The following is an 18,536-nucleotide window of genomic DNA, read 5'->3' as shown; positions in this document are numbered from 1 at the left end:
GAGTCAGAATCAATCTGACAGCAATGGGTTTGGTTTTTTGGTTTTGGTTTGAGCTGATATGATCTTTCTGCTTAAAATTTTTGAGAATCTTTAGAAGAAAATTACCCTTATAATAAAATCTGGTATCTAGAAATAGTTTTATAATTTTCAAGACTCTTCCATAATTAATTAATTTAATTCTTGTAATAATTCCATGAAAGTAGGTGTTAAACAAACTCTGTTTTACAGAGAAGTGAACTAAGCTTAGAGAGGTTGAGTGCATACCCAGGGCACGTACACGGTAGCGCAAGAGCTCAGCCATCCAAGCCTGTGTCCTCTGCACTCTGCATAACATTGCTCCCAGGCCTGGATCTGGTAAATGGGGCCAAAAGATGGAGGAATTTAGATACTTTTAATCAAGGAAAAGATGGGGTGGGGGAGCCTCACGTTAGCAGATCCTGGCCATCAAGGACCCCTTCATTAAAGGTGGTAGCATTTCCTCACCCACAGGAACAGGCCAGAAGTTGTGATGTTTGAGGAACTACAAAAATAGCAGCTTTCACACTGATTCCTACATGAGAGGAACTGGTGGTTCCAGGGCAGATAAGAATGACTTTACAAGATGCAAATGATCAGTGAGGGCACGCAGGTCTGGAGTGGAGCAGAGCTGGCATTTTTTGGCCCTGCAAATAGCTGCCCATCTGCTCTCTGTCAGAATATGTTAGGGGTGCATCTGGATTGCTGCCCCCGAGTCTCAGCTCCAGGCTGGTCATGTGGTTGTCTCCACGACAACTCCAGGAGCGGTGTAAACTGCTGCGCTTTGAGCCAGATGCTGCTCTGCACATGTGGTCTAATTAGACGGTGTTCCCTGCCTCCCTTCTCCCTCCTTTGCCCCTCCCAGCACACACACACTACATTTTTTCTCCAGCACCCCCCATCCCCAGTCAGTCTGTCTTGCTATCCACCCTGTGTGCCTCCTTCGCAGAAATGTTTCTGGTTTCTTATCTGCAGTAGAATAATTCATTCAACAGGCATCTGAGGGCCTGCCCTGGCACTGTGCTAGGAACAAATAAGACACCAGGAGCCCACCCTCTAGTGAGGAAACGGACTAGTAACCAGGCAATGGCAATAGCAAAAACCAAACCCATTGCCGTTGAGTTGATTCCAACTCATGGTGACCCCATGTATTACAGAGTAGAACTGCTCCATAGGGTGTTTGTGTGTTTGGGTTTTTTTTTGTTTTTTTTTGGGGGGGTGGGCTGTAAGCTGTACTGAAGCAGATTGGGCAGTGGCGATAAATGCTATTGCAGAGGTGAGCACAGGTTGTGGGAATCAGTGGAGGGACTTAACCCAGCCCAAGGCAGAGAGAAGGCTCAGAGGAGCCGTCCCTGAGTTAAACCTTGAAGGGCAAGGGGGAATTCCACAGCCTGAGAAAGCAGATGGGAGGGTTTCCTGGCTGAGGACACAGCCCATGCAAAGGCAGGTACTGACCAGGCCGGAAAGCAGTAAACAGCTCCATGTTATGGGGACGCAGTCCATTTAGGGAGGTGAGGAGCTGCAGTTGGCAAAGGGGGGCAGGGCTCACACTTTGGGGGGCTTTTCACCAACTCTGCTCTTCTCCATGGTGCAGGCAGGCGAGCTGTAGAAGGGGAGTGACATGGGGCTGTTAGAGTCCCCTGGTCAGTAGGGGTGGATGTGAGGGTGAGGCTCTGAGTAATTGAAGCCTCTTCATTAAGTTTCCATAGGAATGTCATCTGCTCCCCCCACCCCACCCCCACGCACATGCAAGGCTCAGTTCAGGCCTGGGGGAGACTGTTCAGGGAGAGCCGCCAACATGCGCCAAGTAATTATGTTTTGCATCTTTCTTGGCATTTGTGCATTCTGAGGGTGCAGCATCCCAGGGGAGATGCTGCAGACAAGGAGGAGAGAATCAGCATGTCCATCTCCCTCCCTCACCCCAGCGACACCAGCTCCTCACCTTGCCCTGACAGCAGGCCTGGTCCACACCCATTCCTCTGCTCTTGCGCTGCCTCTGCTTTTCCATCCAGCAAGCAACTGCTCCTCTCTGGAGGCTTAGCTTTTTTATCACCTCCCCCACCTTCCTTGGACCCCCACCCCACCTCAGCGGAGTCACCTGGCTATGCTCTCTCAGCACTCCAGTCACAGGCATTTGTTGAATGAAAGGTGCAGAAGGTTCCACACCAGATGTGACACCCAGCTCTCAAAGGTCACCTGAAAAGAGTGAAGGAGATTAACCTCCACTGAGCACCCTAATGTGTATGTGTGCTACTCGGCATTGGCACCTTGATAAACATAGTATCATTTTAAACCTCACAATATTAAGTAGATAATATCCACAATTTACAGATTAGGAAATTGAGGCTTAGAGAGGCTCACTTGCTTCCCTGTTCATGGAGCTCCGGGCTGCACTGAGCGTTTCTTTCAAGGCCCCAGGCAGTACCTAGTCCACACCCAGAGCTTCTGGACTCCTTGGACTGGGGGTACAGTACGTGGAAAAGCTCATTTTTGTGTGGAAAATCATCTGCCATATCTTGCATTCCTCAGAAACCCAGAGGAAAAATGTGTTTGGGCAACTGAGCATGCTCTGAGGCCTGGGGTATTGTGGGAAGAGACTGGGCTTTGGAGTCAGACCAAACTGACTTCAAGTATAGCTCTACCTCTTCCCAGCTCTGTGACCTTGGGCAAGTCACTTATCCTCCCAGTGATGTCACTATAATTGGTGTCACCCCCACCCATAGACCTCCTCCCATGCCAGATCATACAGAATCCTTAGTAATATTTTTTGTACTAATATTAACTCGTAAATCATAATTCCCATATATTACTCCTTCTTTTCCTTTAATTACTACTTCATTCTCAAAAAAGTTATTGATATAGGTTCATAGAAAGTAATTACCTCAATATTGTAGCTAAAACACCAGAAAATTTGACAAAATTAGCGACTATAAAAACACTGGCAGCAACGAAAACAGCAGCACGTGATTGTAGCACAGGCAGAAGAAACCATGTAATTCAGAGCGGCGTTTTAATTGGATAATAATGACAGCTCTGACCGGGGCACATTAGAGTTCAAAAAGTAAATTAGCAGAGTGTTTTAGCCTTGTAGCTGTATTGATACATGTAAGCTGGGCTTACAAAAAATGTTCTTGTTGTTTTAACTAACTACAGGGATATTTTTCTTAAAAATAATAAATTTCTGCTGAAACACTGCACAAAAATATTATAGACATTTTGGTGTCACCTCCTCTGACAGTGTCACCTGGTGTGGTCCATCCCCCCCCGTACCCCCTTAGTGACACCACTGTCCCTTCCCTAAGCCTCCATGGTCTAATCTGTGAAATGAGGATAAATGACCTCTCTTAATAGGGTTACTATAAGGATCTGACCTTCAACCACAGATAGTTACCTTGTCCCTGCTGCATCCCGACACTAGGCGGGCTCCAGCCCATGACGGGGGCTCTGCAGAAGGCAGCTCTTGTGACAGCAGCATCTTTTCTTCTTGCTCTGCATCATGGTCTAGCCTCCACTGACCTGACACATGTCCTCTACTAGTAGTGCATGTCACAGGGCCACTTGAGTTCGAATCATTTAAAGCGTGCTTTGGGCTAGAATTACCATTATCTGAGGTGGAACACTGATATTTTTTAGCACTCATCCTCCCCCCCACCCCAGCCAATGTGGTCGAGCCTTGAACTGAGTGCTTTACATGAATCAACTCTGTTGATCCCCACACAGCCCTGTGAGGTAGGAATTATCTCCCTTGTTCTGCGAAGGAGAAAAGGCTTTAGAAGGCTGAAGGGCTTCCTTGTGTGGTGGCCACAATAAGTGGCACAGCTGGCATTCCCACTCATGTTCTCTCTCTTGTTCCCAACTCTTCATGGAGGACTTTACCTCATGATACATTTCTCTGAGGGGCCTTGAAAGCCCTCATAGAGAAAGGCCTTGTCTGTGTCTCAAACAACACGTGTTAGGATCAGAAAGCACCTTGAAGATGTTCCAGCTCAACACCTTCCTATTTTCTAGACGAAGAAACTAAGCCTAGAGAAGGTCTGTCTTTCTTTCCTCTCTTCAGTTAGAGGGTTTGGGATTTTTCATCCCTGCAGATTAATTTTTGTTTCTTCAGTTTTATCTCTGTGTCCTTTTGCCTTTTGGTCTGTGAGTCCTATATTCTTATTGCTGCAGCTGATGTTGATTCTCTTGTTTATCACTTTTCAGGTTGGATTACATTTTTCCCAGGGGTCCACCCGGCCCTCGAAACACCTACTCACTCCAATGTGCTCTCTCTTGACTGTTCTTCTCACTCTTGGGAAACAAACTCTTGTGCCCAATCCGTTTGGTACATCCTTTCTGGGAACTGTGGAATGTAACAGATATTGTGTTAAAAACCATGGCAAACTCTGGCATATGCCCATGAGGTTGAGCCAGGAGGTGTTAGATGTTAAGACCTCAGTGTGTCCCCCCATTTGGTGTCTGCACCTGGGAGAGAGCTGTTGCTCTGCTCCGGCCCTGGGATAATCACCATCTCCCTTCCATGAGCTCTCGCTTTGAGTAGCCACTGCTCCATAGACCTACCCAGCATAATGTCATTGAGTGCTTACAGCATGAGATAAATATTGTTATTTCCATCTTATAGATGACAAAACAGAGGCTTCAAGAGGTGAGGTGGCTTCTGCAAGCATGTGGTAGAGCCAGAACTCACACTTGTTTCTCCAAAGCCCACTCTCTTCATCACTGTGCCACAATCCATCTCTTTGAATCACTACTAGAGCTGCCCCAGGTGGCAGCTTATATGTCAAATACTATGTTGTGATTATTTCTCCTAATCAAAGAGAAATAATACTGTGTTACATGAGCCCCCAACCCAGTCAGACAGACTTGGCTTCCAACTCTGGCTCTGTCATTGACGTTAGGCAAGTGACTTCACCTTTCTGAGCCTCAGTTTCCTTATCTGTAAAATGGAGGTCATAATAATACCTACCTCATGGGGTTGTCTTGAAGACTAAGTGAGATAATACATGTAAAACCACCCGGCGCTCAGTAAGTGGTAGCTGTTTTAATCACCACACCTGCTTTCCATTTAGAGACGACTCCCATCTGCATTTCTTATGGGAAGAAAATCTTAAGCTAGTATGCACGAAGACAAACTTCATTGTGTCTCCTCAGCTTCCACAGCCCTCCTATCTCATCTGCCATTCTTGCACTAATCAGAATTTCCTGACTTCTCCCTGTTTGTCTCGGTTAATGCAGAAGGAAGGGGCTGCCGGCACAGAGGAGCCAAGGCGTGGGTCGACGCGCCTGTGATTTGAATGTCTTTACTGTAATCTAGCGAGTGTGTGTGGGGGCTTCTGTCAATACTGGAGCGGCTGGTTAGGATGGGCAAATACTGTCAGCCGGCTGTCACTGCCCCTGCAAATCATCAGAGCAGTGCTTGTCGGACACCCACATTTTCCCAAACTTAAATCATTCTAACAGTGAGCCGGCTTCACAATGAGACATTGATTCTTTGTTTAGGGCTTGTTATAGTGACAGGGGCCCAGGTTGGGAGTCTGTCCCTGGCGTGCCTGGGCTACCGCACAAATGGTTCATGAGCTGTCTTGGTCCTGCCACCCAGCCCTGCCGGAGGCATTTGCCTGTGGCCATGCAGCAGCCCACCTTCCCAAGTCCACCCTGGTGGTCCTAGGCTTGCTGGTAACTCAGACCCTCCCGTGTGTGTCATATTGTGCCTCTGAGGATGGGAAAAGAGCATGTTCAGACACCGGAGTCATCAGACCCATGAACTCTGGGACCTTGGGCAAAATGCTTAATGTGTGGGCGTCCTTTCCTCATCTGTAAAATGGGAATATTTTATGACTGTCTCAGAGTTCTGCTGAGGATTCAGCCAGGGAAAGGAGGCAGGTTGGCTGGTCCAGAACAAGTGCCTAGCTAGCATTGGCTCCCTTCCACCTAAACTCAGGCCTGCTTTTGGCACACCTGGAGTCATTGTAATCTAACCCTACTGTTCCAGCTCTCCCTCCCTCCTTCCCTGCCTTCCAATAAATATTTGGCATTCTCTAGGCCAGACACCAGGCTAAGCCTTTTCTGTGTTGGCTGGGAATTGACCCTGGTTCCTTTGCAGTCAACACAGCTGATCCTGTGAGGAGAAGCCCTCCAGACCAGCACAGCCTAATCCTCCCAGCTTGGGAGTGGTGCTAAGCCCCCAGGCAGGGAGTATCTTCGCCTGACCCTTTGTGCTCAGCAGCAATGGATGCATCACCTTCATACTCTACACAGCATGAGATTTCCATGTGACGAGTAAAATCAGTGCTGGCTGGCCAGGGGAAGTTACAGAAGTACCCTTCATACTTCAGAGTAAGGTTCTTGGCTGCAGTGCACTTTAGCTAATGACTTGGGTGTTTTATTAATGATTTCGAGGTATGTAAACAAAATGCAACCTGGATGGGACTTCTGGTGATAAATGGGGCCAGATTCCTCAGATTTATTCTATTTCTTTAATCTTAAATTTTATATATATATGTAAAAATACACACAGACAACATATACCAATTCAACAATTTCTGTATGTACAATTCAGTTACATTAATTACATTCTTCAAGTTGTGCAACCATTCTCGCTGTCCTTTTCCAAATTATTCTACCACTGTGAAGATAAACTCCCTTCCCTCTAAGTTTCTCATCTAACCTTTCAAGTTGGTATTGTCAATTTGATGGCATATACATAATTCTTTCAAACAGCACAATGTTCAAGGCAGACATAATCTTAAATTAAAAAAAAAAACAAACTAATGTCAACTGATCGAGGCACTGTGCTACAGTGGTTCTCAGCCTTGGCTACATTGGAGTCAGCTCAGGAGTTTTAAAAACTACTGTGGCCCTGCCACTGGGGGTTTGATGATGTGCCCCTGATGATTCTAATGCACGGCCAAGATTGAGAACTACTAACCTACACCATCTCCTTTATCTCCATTTAATCCCTCCATGAGCCAGATAGTGTTCTCTCCATGTTACAGTAATGAGAATGAGGATCTGAAAGGGACAGCCACTTGCCCAAGGTGACACATGGGGCAGCGAGGGCAGTGCTGGGACTGGAGCCAGCTACGTGTCCCATTCCCCCATCTACATCTTCCTGGAGTGACTCAGCTGATGCCTATTGCACCCAGCCACTGGGCCTGGTGCCCGAGAGACAACAGAGAGTAGATGAGGGCCTGCCCTCCAGGAGCTTGCAGTACAGTGATGGGGAGACATTGAGTAGGAATGGAGCTGCTTAACCTAAATGTATCCAGGAACATTCTCACAAGGAGATGGTGTGAAGGAGGAGACCAGAGGTGTGAGCAGGGGAGTGAGAGTGTGTGAAGTGGTTGGGGTATGGTGGACAGTCCAGAATCTCTGGAGGAGGAGAGTGTGTAGATGAGCAAGAAAAATCAGCTGGGGAAAGTCATGAAGAGCCTTGAGTGTCATGCTGAGGAGTTTAGAAATCCAACTTCCAGCAACTCCATGAACTTGCCTGAAGTGACTCTACCCTGCCAAGTCAGAGTGGCCAACAGAGTTAATGGCCAGAGTTGCCTACTGAGTACTTACCTGTGAAGACAGGGAGATGACACCCAAAGCACAGGCAACCAATGAAAAAGGTATATCAATTGGACTTCTTTAAATTAAAAACTTCTGGTAAGCATTTCCCTTTTGAGAATGTTATTGTTTACAGTTTGCTTTCTATACATAACTATAGTGGCTTCCACTTTGCAAAAAATAAGTAAAAACTTGTGCATCAAAGGATATTATCAAGAGACTCTAGAGATGACCCACAGAATGGCAGAAAATATTTGTAAATCATGTATCTGACAAGGGCTTAATATCCAGAATATGTAAAGAACTCCTACAACTCAACAACCACAAAAAAAAAAAACAATTTAAAAATGAGCAAAGGACTTCAATAGACATTTCTCTAAAGAAGATATACAAACGGCTAACAAGCATATAAAAAGATGCTCAAAGTAATTAGTCATTAGGGAAATGCATATCAAAACCACAATGAGATACCACTTCATACCTACTAGAATGGCTATAATAATAAAAATAAAAAAAAAAAAAACCCACAGAAAATAACAAGTGTTGATGAGAACGTGGATAGATTGGAATCCTCATACATTGCTGGTGGGAATGTTAAGATGGTGTAGCCGCTGGAAAGCAGTTTGACAGTTCTCAAAAAGTTAAGCATAGCATTATCATATGACCCAGCAATTCCACTCCAGGTATATACCCAAAAGAATTGAAAGCAGAAATGCAAACAGAAACTTGTACACCAATGTTCACTGCAGCATTATTCATAATAGCCAAAAGATGGAAACAACCCAAGTGTCTATCAACAGATGAATGGATAAACAAAATGTGGTATATATTTTTTTAAAAAACCCATTGCTGTCAAGTAGATTCCGATTCATAGCAACCCTATAGAGCAAGTAGAACTGCCCTCATGGGGTTTCCAAGGAGCAGCTGATGGATTCAGACTGCTCAACTTTTGGTTAGCAGCCAAACACTTAACCACTGCACCACCAGGGTTCCCATGGTATATATATACACCATGGAATATTATTCAGCCATAAAGAGAAATGAAGTTTCTACAACATGGATGAACCTTGAAAGCTTTATGCTGAATGAAATAAGCCAGACACAAAATGACAAATATTGTATTATTCCACTTACATGAAATATCTAGAACAGGCAAGTTTTTAGAGAGAGAAAATAGAGGTTACTGGTGGTTGGGGAGGGGCGAATGGAGAGTTATCACTTAGTGGGGCACAGTTTCTGTTTGGTGGCTGGCTGAGAGTATTAGCTTGTGGGCAAGAGATGGTGATTATCCTGGTGCTGCAGCAGAGGACAGCTCTCTCTCAGGTGCGGACACCAAAGTTCTGGAAATACATAGTGGTGATGGTTGCATAACATGGCGAATGTAATTAATGCCAGTGAATTATACTCTTAAAAATGGCTAAAATGGAAAATTTTATGTTATATATATTTTATTGCAATAAAAAAAAAATTTAAAGGAGAGAAGTGTGAGACCTGGGCCAGCCTCTCAGGTGTATGACTAGTGCCATCGCACAGGGCCCCATGCTCAGAAGGGCCCATGCTTGGTTTAATGCTCTGGTGTTACCATCTTGAAATTTTAATAATTTTATCTTTGAACTCGTGTTTTGTAAGTGAAGTCCAGTGGGACAACGGAGCATGCACGAGCAGAGGACATATGCACAAAATGCATGTCCTCCATGGTTCCTGCTGCCACAATTGCTGCAACTTTGCATACTCCAGAAGCACAGAATTCTGGTGGACCCGCAATGTGTGGGAGTTCAGCACAACTTAAAGGGAGTGTAAGGTGAACATGTTAATGTCCCTGACTTAGTAAGCGGGGGTACTATCAGCCCCAAGAGGCCACACTTTCCATTAGAACCAGAACTTGTTTCAAACACAGAAAGAAGGCAGTGATGTTCTAAGGAATAGTGAAAGAGCAAGGAGCCCTATCATACCCTTTCTTATTTTTCTTCCCTGTATGAGCAGTTCTACTCTGTAACACATGGGGTTGCCATGAGTTGGAATCAACTCATCAGCAATGGGTTTGGTTTTATTAGCCAACCACTTACCCTGAAAATGATGACATAGAAGGAAAGGAAAAGATAGAGCAAACATAGTTCCTTTTTCTTTCTCATCAGTAAGCCAAAAGTGGAGAGTATTAGTACAACGTGTTTATATCATGAAGTGAAATAAAAACAGTTGAGTTAGTTTGGTGCAGCATTTCTACTGTCTGGGAAGAACAAAATGCATGTGTCTGTACAAGCTACAAAATACAATTCCTCATGCTAGTTAAATGCTCTTATATTTGCGTTTAAAACTGGCATCACACAACATAAAGTTGAAATGTAAAATTCATCTAATAATTTAAAATTTTATTTTTTTCTTAGAATGAAATTAAATAACAAATAAAAAACACCATGACCAGTCTTGAAAGAAAGAAAAAAGCTTTATATTTTAGTACGGCACTTATATACTTTAATGGTACTTTTTTTCGTGCATATATATATATATATATTTGTTGTTGTTGTTGTTGTTGTTGAGAATATACACAGCAGAACATCAGTTCAACAATTTCTACATGTCCAATTCAGTGACACTGATTACATTGTTCATGTTGTGTAACCATTCTCACCCTTCTTTTCCAAGTTATTCCTCCACCATTAACATAAACTCACTGTCCCCTAAGTTTCCTGTCAAATCTTTTGAGTTACTGTTATCAGTTTGATCCTGTATAGGTAATTCTTAAAAGAGCATAATGTTCAAGGCAGACATTCTTTACCAGTTAACCTAAACTATTGTTTGGTTTTTAGAAAACTACAGGGCTTATTTTTGGTTTAACGTTTAGAGATTATCTCAGGGCAGTAATTTTGGTGGGTTTATCCAGCCTCCATGGCTCTAGAAAGTAATAATTCCATGAGAATTTGAAATTCCGTTCTGCATTTTCCCCCTTTTGATCAGGATTCTGTTATAGAATCGTAGATCAAAATGTTTAGTACTGGTAGTCAGGCACTATCCAGTTCTTCTGGTCTCATGGCAAAGGGGGCAGTTGTTCATGGAGGCAAGTAGCCACACGTTCTATTCCTTCCTCCTATTCCTAACTCTACTTCCTCTGTTGCTCCAGGAAAATAGAGACCAGTTGTTTTATGCCTTGGATGGCTGTTTGCAAGCTTTTAAGACCCTAGGCACTATGAAATGAAGTAGGAGATAGAACAGAAGCACTAAACACAATATTAGGCCAATTAACTGGAATGTTCCATGAAATCATGACCCTAAACCTCCAAACCAAGACACCAAAACCCATGAGGTGTTTGGTTGTACCACAGTAGCCTCAGCAGCTGCTCTTTTTGTTGTTGTTGTTGTAAATATATCACACAACCTTTGCCAATTCAGCTTTTTACAGGTGTAGAAAATATTGACAGCAATTACATTAATCAGCTGTGTTTTCCTGCTTTTTGAACGAGGGGTTCCCAAATATTCATTCTGCAATGGGCCCAGCAAATTTTGTAGCCAGCCCTGGTAAGAGCTAGCCTTTGCCCTCAAGGAAAACCTACTATGGGCCAGGAACTGTGAAGGGTGCTCCACAAATATCTATTTTATTGTGAAGTTGGCTGACATGTATAATTGTTACACGTGAGGAAAGACAAGTTAAGGCATCTGAAATCACATAGCTAGTATATATCAGAGTCAAGGTTCAAGTCTAGGTCTTTCTGACTCCAGGACATGTTCCCTCTCCACTGTGTGGCATTATCTTAAATGGATTAAAAATTAAAAAAAAAAAAAAAGCCCTCTGGTGTGCCATTTGTCACACTGTAATGTAGTTATTTGTCCCCTGAACTAAACTGGATTCCTTGAGAACAGCAACTATGTTTTCTGTTTAATTTTTATTATGAAAAATTTCAAACTTATACAAAGTAAACAGAAGAATACCCATAGCCCATCTTCCACAGCTGTCAACATTCTGCCGTTCTTGTATTATCTCTACCTTCAGCCACTCCCCATCCCCCATTCGATTATCATAATCACTTTTAGGACCTATATTTTATTCATCTTTGTATTCCCTCAATGCAGAGCCAGGCACATACAAAACCGTTACCATCGAGTCAATTCCAACTCATAGCAGCCCTACAGGATGGAGTAGAACTGCCCCATAGCATTTCCAAGGAGCGGCTGGTGGATTCGAACTGCCAACCTTTTGGTTAACAGCCAAACGCTTAACAACTGCGCTACCAGGCCTCCAGGCACATAGTAGGTACTTAAAAAATGTTTGGATGGATGGGTGAATCTTCCAAATCTACTGTTTTTAAAATTGTAAACAAGGTCTGTAAATAATGGACTTCTTTTTCTCTTAAAATCACAGAGTTAACGTACATAAAATTTTAGTAAAGACCTAATATGTAGCAGAAAATAAGAACTTAATCCTTTATGTGTGGGTCAGCAGAAGAAGGAAGTTGCTGAAGAATCTGATGGGAGTTTTATCTTTATGCCAGTACCCACAATGCTGTGGATAAAGCCATTTATTTTTGGAAGTATCAGAAGCCTTTGGAATCACCAACTTCACTTGTTAACAATGATTCAACTCATTAGTGATGAAGCTTTCAATTGATTCCATATGTCAAGAAGATAATCCGAGAGTAAAACGTCTTTTTATAACAAAGTCATTGATAGGGTTAAGCAGCTGTGTTCTACTGTCCTTCAGGTCATAGATAGAAAACTCTACTAATGTGATCTAAGCTTGAATGCTCACGGCCTGGCTTTCCTGAATTAATGCTCCAGCACCTAGAGTGTCGCCTAAGAAGACAAAAGGTTTAATCAGCCTAACAAGAGACGAAAATCAGCACTTCTTACAAAGGAGGGAATTAACAAGACACCTTGTCTTACTCCTCTTCACTGCAGAGTGGAGTAGGGGCGGCCATTTCAACTGTACGCAGAGGGATGGATAGACTGGTGTGAGTGGTTTGGTATCCTCATGTGGGACCTGTGGCATAAAGAGCCTGCATAAGGGCTTGCTTACTCCCCGGAGCTGTTTGTCTCTGAAGGACTAGTGCTTTGAGTGTTCAACAGGAGAACCTGAGGTGTTCCAACTTTAAAGAGAACTCTCATTCTCCAGCAGATGTCCAAGGGCAAACAGAACTGAGGCCGCAGAGAAAAGCTGAGTCTATGGCAGACCATGTGTATGATAACGAGAAATGGGCTTTGGAGTCCATTGGGTTTTGAATCGTGGCTCTGCCATTTACCAGCTGTGTAGTGTAACCCTGGGCAAATTACCTTTCCTCAGTTATTCTGTGAGATTTGAGTGTGCTTCTTCCTGCATTAAAGTTGTCAAACTGATAAAAAGAATTGTGAAGTGGCTAACACAGTGCCCGTCAAGGAGCACATGATAGGATTGGGTGAATTGTGATTGTTGTAATTTTCTTAGAAGGTAAGTGGCTCCTGTTGCCATTCAGACCTGTACACGGTTCTGGGTGACAATGTCATCCCCTTTCCACAGGATTAGGATAGAACAATTTGGCCCTGAACAGATGGGATTTCCTTGCCTACCTCCTGTTCACCCTTCCAGGCTCATCTGAAACCCACTTTTCATCAACTCTTCAGATTCCTGCCCGCGCCCCCCGCCCACCCCGCCCGCCCCTCCCACCCCATGCCAGTAGTGCTACACCATATAGTAGTAGTATTTATTTCTACCTCTAACAGACACTTCTCCTAATGTTGTTCTTCAAGTCCTTTTCAGAAAAAGCCCCCATTGCCACATTTCCCTGAATCTTTCCTATCTGTGCCCATGCCCTTTAATTTTTGTCCCTTTTTTTATGGCACAGACATCTGATCCAGGGGGATGTCACCTCCAGTAAGTAGATAACAGGCCCAAAGTGTTCGTGTCTCCCCAAAGATGAGATTCTTTCTGCTCTTCTACAGCTAAATCCTGCCTCAGGCTACCCTTAAAACACAAATCTGGTTGCAAACTTCTCCTCCCTGGCACCGCTGGGTTAAAGCTCCAGGCATGAATGCTAACAACTCCAATGAGCATTTCCTCTAAGCATCTCTAACCTCCCTAGACACAAGTGTCACTCACCTGGCATCATGCTCTGAGACCTGTTTACAGTCAGTCCAAGCAATGTCTCAGCCACACCGAGACCACAGTGCTCTCGTGGCAGGGACCAGGGTTGAACTCATTCTGTGGTTCTTTACTGACATCCCTGAGCTTCTCGCCAGGTGCCAGGCTCTATGCTGTCCTGGGGAGGGTAGAGATAAGTCCAGCAGGGCCTCTGCCCTCTGGGAGCTCCTGGTCACCAGGGACACCAGTAAACAGACCGCACCAGCACCCAGGAGTACACAAGGCACTGTGAGAACCAAGCAGGGATTGTGACTGCCTCACAGAGGCCTGTGTTTGAGAGGAAGACAGTACAGGCGGAAGGAATAGTTGCAAAAGTGAGGAAGAACGTGGGGAAGGATGTGGCATGTGATCAGGGATTGCATTTTGGAGTATAAGGTATGTTGGGGGAGCAGAAGAAACGTGACAAAAAAGGACTCTGGAAATGAAAGGTGGGCCAGTTTGGGAAGGGTTTGTTTGCCTGGCTAAGGAGCTAGGGCTTTTTCTTTCCTCTCCCTGGCAGAAACCCTGTGTGTGCCACACATGCTGCTAAGTGTACAATGTTGAGCAAAGCAGGTACCGTTCCTGCTCACCTGGAGCTTACAGTCTACTTCAGAGGAAACAAACATTAATCAAATGATCACACAAATATGTATGCCAAGAAAGTTCTTGAGTAGGATAGTGACATGATCTGATTTGCATTTGAGAAATCACTCTGGCCAGAAGAATTGGAGTACATGGGAGGAAGGAGACAGGAGAGGGACATATAGTTAAATGCTGTCCACCACAGCAGTTTAGGCCTGCACTAAGGTAGTGAGTCAGAGCAGGGGACGAACATACGAGACAGTTCACAGGTAAAATTGAAAGGACATAAGAAGACTGATCATCCTGCTGTGGATAGCTGTGGATAATGATAAAAACCAGTTACCATCAAGTCGATTCTGACTCATGGCAACCCCATGTGTGTCAGAGTAGAACTGTGTTCCATAGGGTTTTCAAAGGCTGATTTTTTAGAAGTAGATCTCCAGACTTTTCTTCTGAGGTGCCTATGAGTAGAACTGAACAGCCAACCTATTGGTTAGTAGCTGAGTGTGTTTACCGTTTACACCACCCAAGGAGTCCAAGAAAGAGAGAAACAGAAAGAAAAACAGATTTTGGGTACAGTCTAGGTGGGATAATAATTTGGGATAATAATTGGTCCATTTTGAGTTTGAGGTGTCAGTGGGCCCTCCAGGTAGAGATTGGGACATAGAGGTTTGGCGCTCTGGAAAGACATCTGAGCTGGTGATATTTATGAGAAGTCTTCAGTGTACAGGTGACATTGTGAGCATGGAGGAGATCACCTGGAAAGAGGGTTAATTAATTGCCCTGCTGTGGTTCCAAGGATGAGAAACAAATGGATTGAAACACTAGTTCGGCTTTTGTTGGTTATTACTAGCTGATCTCTCTCAGATGTTCAGCAAGGAAGATGTAAATCTATACCAAAGTAATAAGTGTCGTAAAAAGCTTTGTCTCTTTTCTAAGAAACTAGTGTGCTTTTTTCTTGTAGATAATATAAAGTTTGTAACTGAACGTATTTCCCTTCTTGCTTCAGCAGCCAGGAAGCTCAAAGCTAATTTGTAACTTAATTTTAGAAACCATATAGGAACTACATATCCAAATACTCTTTTCCCACATAAATAAATTATGCATATTTTAGGTATTTTCCAGGGCTGATTTTTTTGTCTTTTGTTTTATGTGCTCATGTAAGCTTCCTCAAATCCTTTGTAAAATTAAACAGAGTGTAATTGTATAAAAATAAATCTTTCCCCCACCCAGATTTTTTCGTCCTTACATCCCTTGTGGAATAAATCTGCCCAGTTGCTGAGCTAATGTTGGCTAGATTTAAGCAAGAGAAACTCTTGGAACTTGCAGCAACTAGACAGAAAACTTCAACACTCATGTAACTCATTAAAGCAAGATAAAAGTGGAGCTTCAAAACATCTCTGTGTTTGCCACCAAGTCTGTGAAATGGGGGAGGGGGGTATTTTTAATTCAAAGTATAGAAGTCTGATCTTTCAGAATTGAGACTACACCATTGAAATTAAAGACTTGTTTGTGTAGGTGAGCACTCCAAGCATGTTCAAAGAAGGATTGAGGTGTTGACTGTACAAGGTGGACTTTGAGTTTAGGATATCATTTTCTTGACTCATAAAATGTAGTTTGGTAAAAAGCAAACTTCCTCATCAAACAGCCTAAGCACAAAATTGACTGGATGGTAAATCTTGTCTTTGATCATCCTTGCTTTTTTTAAATAAGGAATTATTTTTTAATTATACTGTTGGTCAAGATGACTGTGTTAATGGTTCTCAAACTGTGTTCCATGGCTAGTGCCTGAGAGACTGCAAAGGTGCCTGGGATGTGGAGGGAGATGATAGCTGCCAAGCAGGAGAGCCCAGGCATCATCCCCTGCCTCCAGCTCCCACCAGAGCAGCTCAGCAATGCTTTATATAGCAGAGCTCCTTCTGCACAAGGTTTTATTTGGATAAAGGATTCCACTGCTAGAAGTACAAAAGGAAAGTTTGGAAATCACTGCATAGGCACTCATGTCAGACTTGCTGTTTGGGTGTGACTGTAGCTATATGGAAGAGGCGTGGGGTTTGGAATCTTGCGTTCAGGTCCCAGCTCTGCCTCCTAACAGCTGTGTGACTTTGGGTGGCGACTCTTCTCTGAAGGAGCTTCCTCGTCCATAGAATAGAATGATGTTGATGATGATAGCCACTTTACCAGGTAAATGAGGATTAGGTAAAATAGCAGATGTGGAAGTGCTGCCTAAAAGATCAAGCAGTTTAAGAACTGGTCGCTCTCACCCCATGCCTCTGACCCTCTTCTCCCGTCTCCATTTCCCAGGAGGAGGCAATCACCTTCTGTGAAGAAGCCTTCGTGTCCCACTACCGTTCAGGAGCCATGAGGCAGTTCCTGCAGAATGCCACGCAGCTGCAGCTCTTCAAACAGGTGCCCATCCCTCCCTACCGTCGGCCTGGCGTGGCCTGTATCTGGATCCCTGATGGGGATTTCTGCAGCTGTCTCCACACTAAGTCCTGAGGCTGCAGGCATGGACCGGACCAATGCCTGGCCTAAAAAGGCTCAAGGTCTGGGAAGGGAGATAGATGAGGAGGATGGTCAGTGACCAGACACACCCATAGCAAATAATGTCGTGCAGTTATGCAAGTAAAATAAACACACAGCCAAATTTTAGAAACTCGCTTGTTGAAATTTACTTTTTGAAAACTAATGGTTTCAAAAGACCTTTCTTATCCTGGAAAATGTGGTTGCTCTTTGGTCATACATTAAGATGTCCAGATGAATGTTTTGTTTCATTTTGTTTTCCACTGTTAATTTGTACAAACTGTTGTGCTTTTGTTATTTCTGTCTGTAGTTTATTGATGGTCGATTAGACCTTCTCAATTCCGGTGAAGGTTTCAGTGATGTTTTTGAAGAGGAGATCAACATGGGCGAGTATGCTGGTAAGAAACATTTCATTTTCCTTCTCTGGTCTGGGGCTACTATAGATTAGGATGTGTTTGGCAAGGAGTGGCAGTGACTTCTCTTTTCCTTCACTGGGGATTAGGGAGAGACTGATTTCAATCTTGGCCTTGAAATGTCTGATCTCCAACAAGTTACACATTGGCTCATATGAAGTCCTCTGTCCTGTGGTCAGTTACTTCCCGTGGTTAACAAACCGTAGTTAAACTGAGTGCCCAGCATAATGCAGTGGAGAGCCCATGAGATAATGGACTTGGATCAGGACTCTGCCTCCTTAGTAACTGCAAGACCTTGGTCAAGTCATTTCACCTCTCTTAGCTGAAGTTTCCCTGTGTATGCACTAAGAGCAGCATTGCCTACCTCGCAGGGTTCCTGTTGAGATCAAATCAGATTCCACGAGCAAGGGTTTGTGCAAGCACCAAAGACAGTCCACAGCATTGGCCAGTGCTCAGCAAATGTTTCTTTAAAATGTGGAAATCATTGCAGAGAGCCTGGGCTTTCTGTAGACCTTTAGGACTGGAGGAACCATCCTTTTGTTTTTCAGAGGAGGCATCTGAGGCCCAGAGAGGTTTAATGGCCAACCCTGCCTCCTGAATCCCAATCTGGCCTTCTTTCCAAAACCCATAGCCCCAGTGATGACAGCAAAGTCACAACCACTTATAAAAATAATAACCATGCTGCAGGCCTGCTCTTACAGCTGGGCACATCTCTGGTCTGGACTGTTCTGATAATTCGACTGGTGGTTCATGGGCTCGTTGAGCCAGGCACAGTCTCCACCTGCCCTTTACAGGCCCTGCCAGCCTGTGCTACACAAAGAGCACAGTCAGCTGATAGACCAGTGTTCTTTCCTGCCAACGCAGTAGCTGGCTTCAAGCAGTAGCAGATTGTTGATAAGCTTTTCCAGAACACCTGCTGTGTCCAGAGCCGTCTGGAGTAAGAAATAGAAGACCCCGTTCTGCCCTCATGGAGCTTATAGTTTGCTGGAAAAGAGAGATGCATAACTAAAGACAAATAAAAATGAAACTATTGCAGGAAAAGAGGCAGAATCAGGTTCTTTGTGCAGTTAGAATAAAAACCCAAACCAGTTGCCATCAAGTTGATTCCGACTCATGGCAGCCCTGTGTGTTTCAGAGTAGAACTGCATTCCATAGGGTTTTCAATGGCTGTAATCTTTTCAGAAGTAGATGACCAGGCCTTTCTTTTGAGGTGCCTCTGGGTGAATTCAAACCACCAAACTTTTGGTTAGTAGCCAAGTGCTTAACTGTTTGTGCCACCCAGGGATTCCTGCAGTTAGAATCCAAAATCCAAACCCGTTGCCATCAAGTCAATTCTGACTCATAGCTACCCTGTAGGACAGAGTAGAACC

The 18,536-nt window shown here is 44.0% G+C and overlaps 1 protein-coding gene across 1 annotated transcript in view; it reads left to right on the top strand.

Moving 5' to 3' along the window:
• DENND1A (DENN domain containing 1A) overlaps positions 1 to 18,536 on the top strand; it is a 545,605-nt gene that overhangs the window by 449,899 nt on the left and 77,170 nt on the right. Inside the window, exons 12-13 of the mRNA XM_004375649.1 lie at positions 16,535 to 16,639; positions 17,064 to 17,151. Coding sequence (XP_004375706.1) covers positions 16,535 to 16,639; positions 17,064 to 17,151 — 193 coding nt within the window. The remainder of the gene's footprint in view (positions 1 to 16,534; positions 16,640 to 17,063; positions 17,152 to 18,536) is intronic.

This window comes from Trichechus manatus, unplaced genomic scaffold (assembly GCF_000243295.1).
Source record: "Trichechus manatus latirostris isolate Lorelei unplaced genomic scaffold, TriManLat1.0 scaffold00038, whole genome shotgun sequence".
Lineage (NCBI taxonomy): Eukaryota > Metazoa > Chordata > Mammalia > Sirenia > Trichechidae > Trichechus > Trichechus manatus.
The sequence above is the reverse complement of the archived record's forward strand: the minus strand, read 5'-3'. Positions and strand labels throughout refer to the sequence as shown.